General features: G+C 49.4%; 1 protein-coding gene across 3 annotated transcripts; it reads right to left on the reverse strand.

Moving 5' to 3' along the window:
• Nucleotides 1–1,995: 1,995 nt before the first annotated feature.
• TMEM52B (transmembrane protein 52B) lies at nt 1,996–8,061 on the reverse strand. 3 transcript variants are annotated; one of them, XR_010987753.1, is made up of 6 exons: nt 7,666–8,061; nt 7,019–7,062; nt 4,614–4,652; nt 4,078–4,244; nt 3,346–3,662; nt 1,999–2,611 (listed from the first exon to the last, which is right to left on the reverse strand). XR_010987753.1 is itself a non-coding variant. In XM_068141677.1 (6 exons), exons 1-6 carry the CDS (start codon nt 7,717–7,719, stop codon nt 2,573–2,575), a joined length of 546 nt encoding a protein of 181 aa, XP_067997778.1. In that variant the 5' UTR covers nt 7,720–8,061; the 3' UTR covers nt 2,006–2,572. The 3 variants fall into 3 exon arrangements, 2 of the variants coding, with proteins under 2 accessions (XP_067997777.1, XP_067997778.1); XM_068141677.1 differs by having other exon boundaries at nt 2,006–2,611; nt 3,460–3,662; XM_068141676.1 differs by having other exon boundaries at nt 1,996–3,662.
• Nucleotides 8,062–9,245: the final 1,184 nt, after the last annotated feature.

The raw sequence follows: 9,245 nt of genomic DNA on the forward strand, positions 1-9,245 counted from the left end.
AACCCTTTCAGTGAAGCTGTTTCTTCTAATGTCAAATCTAAACCTTCCCTGGTGCAACTTGAGGCCATTTCTTTGTTACTAGGGAGAAGAGACCAACCCCCACCTGACTCCAACCTCCTTTTAGGGAACTGTGGAGAGCAAGAAGGTCTCCTCCAGCATCCTTTTCTCCACACTAAACTACCCCAGTTCCTTTAGCTGCTCCTCACCAGACCTGTTCTCCAGACTCTGTTCCAGCTTCCTGGCCATTCTCTGGACCCACTCCAGCACCTCAATGTCTTTCGTGTAGTAATAACCCCAAAACTGAACCCAGTTGGGACCTCACCAGTGCTGAGTCAGGGGGACAGTCACTGCCCTGCTCTCTGGTCATCTTTGTGTCCCTCCTCTGTGCCCTCTCCAACAGATCCATGTCCTTGTGTTTGGGACTCCACAGGTGTCTGTCCATGGCACAGTCCTTGCCTGGTGTGTCTCCTGCACCCCTCATGACTGGTCACCAGTTTCACTTGTCACTGGATCTATAGCAGCCTCAGAGCCAGCAGAGGCACATGGGGTCTGGATGAGGGCACAGTTAGTCACTGCCAGCAAACAGTGGCCCTTTGTGTAGATGTTTTGCTTCCTCTAGGAAGTGTCTCTGTCCTGTCTCTGCTGAGCTGCTCACTGCTCTGTTTCCTACAGCTGGTTAATTTGTACAGAAAACCTGCCCTCTTTCATTCCAGACTGGTTGCAGGGCCCAGCCTGAGCTCCAGATGCCTAAATGGAATCAAGTGATATTGGGAGGCTGTTAAGGAAAATACCTCCTTATGGGTGAAAAGCAGCAGGACAGGACAAGAGCCCAGATCTGAACAATGTAAGTCTGAGATCCCTTTGTTCCAACCAGTACTTCCCAGTGGCCTGAGTGGGATCATTGTTGCTTACAGTCCTGTGAAAACAAAGGAGACACACAACAGAGGGGTGTTTCTGAAGACCAGTCTTTAAGTACCACACATTCTAGGGAAACCTAAGGGTGGTGTGGACAACTGTATGCAGCACCTGGTGGCAGTGTACCCTCATTCCCATCATGATGCTCCTGCCCAAATTATGTGCAGGCTATTGGTAGCCAGTGGAGAGTGGTTGCACTTTCACCTTTGAGGTTGGAGAGAGGTGTGTATAGGTCCCTTCTGCTGAGTAACAAGTGATAGGAGAAGAGGATATGGCCTCAGCTTGCACCAGAGGAGGTTTATTTTGTTCATTAGAAGACAGTTGTTCAGTGGGAGGGTTCTCAAGCACTGGCACAGGCTGCCCAGGGAGGTGGTTGAATCCCCTTGCCTGAAGGTGTTTAGAAGAGGCAGAGAGGTGGCGCTGAGGGACACAGTTTAGCACCAGCCTTGGTTGAGTTAGAGAATGGTGGGACTCAATGTTCTTAAAGGCCTTTTTCATCCAGAACAGTTCTATTATTCAATAGCATCTAGCTAGCAGTGCTACTTGTCTGTAGTTTTTGAAACAGGAGGCAAGAAGCAAAGGTTTCTCTCCACTGCACTTTGTTGTGATTGATCTGGCTTGTTGGATGGGGGGTGAAAACATGTGAGAAGTGCTGCTGCTGTTCAACCTGTTGAGTGAGGCTGTGGAGATGTCCTTCCTGCACAGCATTCACAGAATGTTAGGGGCTGGAAGGGACCTCCAAAGATCATCCAGTCCAACTCCATTGCCACAGCAGCATCACCTAGAGCAGGTCACACAGGAACACATCCAGGTGGGTTTGGAATGTCCCCAGAGAAGGAGACTCCACAACCTCTCTGGGCAGCCTGCTCCAGGGCTCTGGCACCCTCACAGGGAAAAACTTCCTCCTTCTGTTCCCATGGAACCTCCTCTGCTCCAGCTTGCACCCATTGCCCCTTCTCCTATCACTGGACACCACTGAGCAGAGCCTGGCTCCATCCTGACACTGCCCTTCACATCTTTACAAACATGAATGAGGTCACCCCTCACTAGAGAGAAGGGAAGAAAGAAAGGGAAAGAAAGAGAAAGAGAGAAAGGAAGGAAGAAAGGTAGGTGATAGCTGAGGTGATTTGATGCAGAGAGGAAAATGAAGACTTTTTAAACCTCCCTTTTTATTGCAGATCTTAAGGGGAAGGGGGGTGGGGGGGAAGTGTCGCACTTCTGGTTGCCAGTTGTGTAAATGCTGTGTTCCTGCTTCGGCAGGTGGGTTTGCTGCCCTGTGGAGCAGGGCTGCCATCTCCTGTTCGATGCTTGCAGAGCTCAGGCCTCGTAGGCAGGGGAAGGGGTGGAAGTGGTGGAGGAACTGTTTGTGCCCTAGAAACGCCTGGGAAGTCTTCCAAGAAGCTTCTGGGCTCCGTAGTGCTTGACACAAGTTCCAGTGTCTCTGCTGGCTTCAGATGTTTGCCACGGAGTAAACAAGAGCCCTCCAGGAAATGTTCTGCAGCTTGGTGAAGCATATAGGCCTGAGTGTGACTCTAGGAGGTGTTCCACAAGCAGTTGTTGCTGCTGTTTCAGGAATGCTGCACAGCAGAAGAGCCCTAACCTTCTATGTCTCTTATTTCTTGACTCCATTCCATTTTCTCCCTCGTGAAGGGTAGAGTTAGGTATTGACTAGGCAGTTCAGGAAGAGGTGTGTGACCTAGGAAATCAAGACCCTCAATTAAATTCCCTTGGATACAAAATTCCTGCAACTAGACATCATCAAAGGTTTTTGGTTGCTCAGTTCAACTTTATGCCATCCAGGAAGCTATCTTATCAACCTTCTCTAAAGTTCTTCATGACTGCAGTCGCAACAGCAGTTGGGTTCCTCAACATATGTGGGGACCTGGTCCTTGTTTGCCTTGCCTACAAAGAAAAGCCATTCTCTATATTTCACAGGCAAGAAGATCAGCAGATCAAGGACAGTGAGACTTTGGGTCCTCCACTAGGAAAGGCCACTTCAAAAAGGGGTTGATATCTGCTGCCTGTGTATTCATATCTGCATGAACATGTACAAGCATTTCATTCAGGGCTGCTTAACCTTTCCTTACAGAATCACAGAATAGTAGGGGTTGGAAGGCACCTCCAAAGATCATCCCTTCTAACCCCTACCATTCTGTGACCCTCAGGGAACTTGGGCTGGAGGCAAGCAGAATGAGGCAGCATCTGCAATCTCTCTGCAGGTCACTAGCCTGCAAAGTGACTCAGCACCTTGGAGCTGCTGCCTGCTTATGCATGCAGAGGGTGATAGTAGTGCAATGATTGACACACAGGGGAGGCCAATTGTTGATTGTCTAAAGGAGGTATCAGAAGGAGCCACAGGATTATACTGCATCTGAAACTGTTTCAGTCCCTTTCTCATTCGACTACAGAGGTTAATCAAAAATTCCTAACCCTGCTCAGAACAATCAGTTTCTGCCTGTCACTACTGGGCATTATTTGCCATGCAGTAAAGAGGCACTAGTGTCCTGGGGAGGCTGGTTGGACATCCTTGCCCTCAGCAGACACCTGCAGTTTTTCCTCTGGCACCGGATCCAGGTCTGGCGCTTTCTGTCCCGTCTTGACCACGGTGAATCTGCTCATGTGCAGAGCTTCTTCATAGACTGGAGGGGTGTCTGCTGCTGAGAGGGGTGGTGCTCCCTGGACAGCATTGTGGGAATGTGCCACTGCTAATATTGTCCTGGCAGCAGGCCCAAACACGGAATGGAGAGCTGGAAGGGAGGAAACCAAAGTCTTTCTTCTCATCCTGACAGCACCACCCCATCAGTGTATCTGCAGTGCTCAGGCTTTGCTCTCCCCACAGCCTGAATGCTTTCCTTTTCCTGTCCCTTCATTCTTCCCTAAAAGGAAACCCTCTCAGCAACACCCCACAATTTACTCCTTAAAACTTCTCAGAGGCCTCTAGCTGCTCTCGTTCCACCCAAGCATCTCACAGCTAATTCACCATCTGTCTGCATTTGGTGCATGGAGCCTTCATTTGCACTGTATACAGATGCCACTTTCCCTGCATCCTGCCATGAACTTCCCTCTGCCAGCCCCGAGGTGCCACTATCTGGGCTTTTTCCAAGTGCAGCCCCACATGTCAGGCTGTGCTGTAGGACCAGGGTTCTGTCAAGGCCAACTCACAGGTAATGGTGTTCTGGAGGGTGCTGTCATGATCAAAAGCAATGACAGTGACCTCATAGGGCTGAGGACCTGATTCCTCTCCTGACTGCTGACAATGCAAACAGCATCTCACACAGATGGAAACCACACCACAAAGGAGCAGAAGTCCACCAATCACCATCAGAAGCCTGGAAAGGGAGAAGATGCAGAATTAGGACAGAAAGACTTTGTTTGCAGGTGGCCTTTTAAGGTCTCTTCCTGCTTGAGGTAGAGCTAAGCTCAGAGGTATGCATGGTCATTTAGAGCCTTGTCCACAGATTTTGGACAGTCTCCAGGGATGGAAATCCTGTGTCCCCTCAGGGCACCTGTTCCAGTGCTGCACCACCCTTGGGAGCAGCACTTTTTCCTTCTGTCTAATCAGAATTGCCCTGGATGCAGGTTGGACAGACACCTCAGGTCCTTCTGCTGGGAACTTCTAAAAAGCCTGGCTTTATCTTCTCTCCAGATTGACTTTAGCTGGGGATGCAGCTGACTGAAGTAAACATAGACCATCTTACCAGATATACCACAGCCGGTCCCACTCCGTACCTGAGCAGCTGAGGACAAGAGGGTACAACATGTAGTTAGCCACAGAATGCCAAACAATCACAGAATCATAGACTCAGCATGCTTTGGGTTGGAAGGGACCTCCAAAGGTCATCCAGTCCAACACCCCTGCAGTCAGCAGAGACATCCTCCACTAGATCAGCTTGCTCAGAGCCTTGTTGAGCCTGACCTTGAATATCTCCAGGGATGGGGCTTCAACTACCTCCCTGTGCAACTTGTTGCAGTGTTCCAGCAGCCTCATGGTGTAGAACTTGTTCCTCACATCCAATCTACTCTTCTCTCATTGCAAACCATTGCCCCTCAAAGATCTCTAATGTATTCTCTTCCAGCTTCCCTCACTCCTTGATTACACTCCACCATCTAAATGGCTCAACGATGGGAAACTAGCCATGCCTTGTGGAGGAGATAGTTGTCCAACTTCATCCATCACCATTAGGTGAGTTTGCCTTCTCTTTGCCTTTATCTCTTTATTGTTACCCTGCTGGTTGATAGAATCACAGAATTGTTTCAGTTGGAAAAGCCCTTTTTAGATCATTGAGTCCAACCAAACTGAAGGAGCTGGGGCTGTTCAGTCTGGAGAAGAGAAGGCTCCAAGGTGACCTAATTGTGGCCTTCCAGTATCTGAAGGGGGCCTACAGGAAGGCTGGGGAGGGACTGCTCAGCATGTCAGGTAGTGATAGGACTAAGGGGAATGGAATGAAGCTGGAGGTGGGGAGATTCAGGCTGGATGTGAGGAGGAGGTTCTTCACCATGAGAGTGGTGAAGCCCTGGAATGGGTTGTCCAGGGAGGTGGTTGGGGCCCTGTCCCTGGAGGTGTTTAAGCCCAGGCTGGATGAGGCTCTGGCCAGCCTGATCTAGTGTTGGGGTGTCCCTGCCCATGGCAGGGGGGTTGGAACTAGATGATCCTTGTGGTCCCTTCCAACCCTGACTGATACTATGATACTATGATAACCATTCTCCAACTCAACCAAGTCTGGTGATAAACCATATCCCTCAGCACCAGATCTCTACCTCTTTTATACACCTCCACCCACAGGGATTCAACAGCCTCCCTGCAGAGCCTCTTACAGTGTTTCAGAACTGTTTCAGTGAAAAGCTTTATTCTAATAGCCAACCTAAACTTCCCCTGCTGCAACTTGAGACCATTTCCTTTTCTGCTATCAGATCCTAGGGAGAAGAAACTGACCCCACCTGGCTCTAACCTCCTTTCAGGGAGTTGTAGAGAGTTGTAGGTCTCCCCTCAGCCTCCTTATCTCCAGACTAAATACCCTCAGTGCCCTCATCTGCTCCTCACCAGACCTGTTCTCCAAACCCTTCACCAGCTTCATCACCCTCCTCTGGACCTGCTCCAGCACGTTAATGTCATTCTGGGAATGAGGGCCTACTCAATTGTTTGCAAACCCTTTTTCTCTTCCTCATCTTCAGTCTAAATCTGCCCTCCTCAAGCTTCAATCCCCTCCCTCTGTCCTGTCGCTACAAGTCCTTGTAAAAAGTCTCTTCCTGGCTTTCTTGTAGTCCCCATTCAGGTAACGGGAGGCTGCTCTAAGGTGTCCCTGGAACCTTCTCTTCTCCAGGCTGAACAGCCCCAACTCCCCCAGCCTGGCCCCATGGGGGAATTTCTCCAGCCCTCTGATCATATTGGTGGCCTCCTCTGGACCTATTCCAGCAGCTCCATGTCCCTGTTATGCTGGGGGCACCAGAACTGGAGGCAGTGCTGCAGGTGGGGCCTCAGCAGAACAGAGCAGAGGGGCAGAATCCCCTCCCTGTGCTGCTGCTCTCCCTGCTTTGGATGCAGCCCAGCACACAGCTGCCTTCTGGGCTGCCAGTGACCACTGCTGCCTCCTGGGGAGTTTGTCACCAAGTGACACCCCCAAGTCCTTCTCTTCCAGACTTTCTGGATGCTGTGCTGTGTGTTCCTTTATTTGTCATTGGTAGATATGCTCAGGCATTTTGCAATACTTCTTGTTCAGTCAAAATGAATTTTCCTCAGCAATTTTCCACCCTTGCTTTGTCTTGATCTCTGTTTTTCTTGCAAATGACATCACCAAGAAGAATATTCACCAAAACTGTATTACAGCAAATAAACTTTCAAGGACAGGTCAATTCCAATTAAAATTACACCAGAAAGCTTTTCTGGTGTACAGCAGAAAGTGTTACAGGCATCCAAATAGGTAGCAAGAGCAGTATCATGTGCTCCCCATTCAAGGACAGAGGGATTTTATGGGAGTTTTCAACAGCTGTAGTTAAAGTAACCTTGTGTGGATAATGTCAGCTAGCATGTCAGGACACTCTTGTCCTCTACGGCCTTTGTCCTTCATTGTCTCCTCAAAAGAGTGCAAGATCAACAAGTACTCACAGTTCAGCATTGAGACAGCCTTCCTCCCCTCTCACTTCAGGGAGCTAGAAGGAGAAAGACAAAGAAGCCACAGCTGGAGCAAGTTAAGTTTTTCCCATATGCAACTTTTGTCTCTGTCACCTGCACTATTACCTGAATCTCCTACAGTGAGGACCTCCTCTTACCAACATCCCATCACATATTCTGCTGTGGATCAGAAGTTATTGTGATACCAGCTGCATTGTTTCGTATCTTAACTTCCCATACTCATTAAAATCCTACTTAGCACTGTTACCAGCACAGATACTGACTTACCCTTCCCTCTCACCACAAGTTTCTCTTTCCCCACCACAAGCTGTGTCATGCTACAGATGTAGACCTTTCTCCATGCTCAAATATTCATAACCCATATTGCTATTATACCCACAAGGGCTTCAGTTCTGCTCTATCCCATCAGCACTCCTACCCTTCTCATTTCCTTTTTGATGGGTACCCTGAGCTCTCTGTTACCATTCCTGGAGCAACAGCAAATATTCTTCTGCATGTCTGCCTTTTGTATGTCCAGGGAAATTATTGTGACTGTCAGCTGCTAATGGCCATCCATCTTTCCAAGGTAACTCCAGAATGGAGCAGAGACCCCAAAAAAAGGGACCTGAGATGTGACTTACCCATAAAAAACATCCCAAAACAAAGCAGATCATGACTGGGCTGTGCATCCCCATAGGGTGGTTCTGTGGCCTCTTGGTGCCTCAAGCTGCTTTGTGTCTTCTTTCTGGTTTCAGTACATCCTGACCAGGAGAAGGAGCAGATTCCTTGTTGTGTGTTGAATCCAGTCTCTTCTTCCTGCTCTACCTCTTTCAGCCCTCTTCTGTGTCTGTCCTTCTTTTCTGGACTTTTCCTCTTTGTCTGTAGCAATTCCTGTTTGTCTCTGCCTTCTCCTCTCCCTCTTTTGAAGAGATCCCCAAAGCCTTCCAGCCAGATCAGGACAAAAGCGGTGGCTGCAAGTTCTTACTCTAGATGTTGAACTTGCTCCGTGAAGGGCATCATGAGATCTCTGCAGGCCTGACCCCTTCCTTCAGTTAGCAGAAAGGGTCCACCTTGGTTCATTCCAAATTATTCCTCTCCCCGCCCCTGCCCTGAGGGGAGTGGGTTGAAGGTCATGTTATTGACCTGTTCAAATGGAATTCAGATTCCTCTCCCTCCTCCAGTACCTTTTCTGTCCCTGCACTCACATTGTTCTACCTTTGTAGGATCCAGTCTACTCATTTTAGCCCTAAGACCAACATCCAGAATATGCTCCAAGTAGGGCACTGCAGCTGCAGTGAGTGAGGCTGCAATAGGATATAGAACAATTTATATACCTAGTCAGGTGCATAGGTGTGTGTATGTGAATGCAGTCTGGGTGTGTACAGAGATATGCACAAGCAACACAGCATCACAGAATGTTAGGGGCTGGAAGGGACCTCCAAAGATCATCCACTCCAACATCCCTGCCAGACCAGCATCACCTAGGGCAGGTCACACAGGAGCACATCCAGCTGGGGTTGGAATGTCTCCAAAGAAGGAGACTCCACAACCTCTCTGGGCAGCCTGCTCCAGGGCTCTGGCACCCTCACAGGGAAAAACTTTCTCCTTATGTTCACGTGGTGAACCTTATGTTCTCCTTATGTTCACGTGGTGAACGAGGTGACCTAATTGTGGCCTTCCAGTATCTGAAGGGGGCCTACAGAAAGGCTGGAGAAGGACTTCTCAGGATCTCAGGTAGTGATAGGACTAGGGGGAATGGAATGAAGCTGGAGGTGGGGAGATTCAGGCTAGATGTGAGGAGGAAGTTCTTCACCATGAGAGTGGTGAAACCCTGGAATGGGTTGCCCAGGGAAGTGGTCGAGGCCCCATCCCTGGAGGTGTTTAAGACCAGGCTGGATGAGGCTCTGGCCAGCCTGATCTAGTGTAGGGTGTCCCTGCCCATGGCAAGGGGGTTGGAACTAGATGGTCCTTGTGGTCCCTTCCAACCCTGAATGAAACTATGAAACTATGGAACCTCCTCTGCTCCAGCTTGCACCCATTGCCCCTTGTCCTGTCATTGGACATCCCTGAGCAGAGCCTGGCTCCATCCTCCCCACACTGCCCTGCACATCTTTACAAACATGAATGAGGTCACCCCATTAAACCATGTCCCTCAGCACCACATCTCTGCCTCTTTTTAATACCTGCAGGGTTGGGGATTCAAACACCTCCCTGGGGAGCC

This window comes from Melanerpes formicivorus, unplaced genomic scaffold (assembly GCF_026170545.1).
Source record: "Melanerpes formicivorus ecotype bairdi unplaced genomic scaffold, bMelFor1.0.p_v2 SCAF_8, whole genome shotgun sequence".
NCBI lineage: Eukaryota > Metazoa > Chordata > Aves > Piciformes > Picidae > Melanerpes > Melanerpes formicivorus.

Excerpts from the sequence above, each read along its gene's own strand:
- TMEM52B (XM_068141676.1), bottom strand. The coding sequence starts at position 7,719 with ATGGGGATGCACAGCCCAGTCATGATCTGCTTTGTTTTGGGATGTTTT. Across the intron at positions 7,063-7,665 it reads TTTTGGGATGTTTTTTATGG|CTCCCTGAAGTGAGAGGGGA; the intron begins GTAAGTCACATC and ends TTCTCCTTCTAG. Across the intron at positions 3,663-4,077 it reads CCTCCAGAACACCATTACCT|CTCTCCATTCCGTGTTTGGG; the intron begins GTGAGTTGGCCT and ends CCTCCCTTCCAG.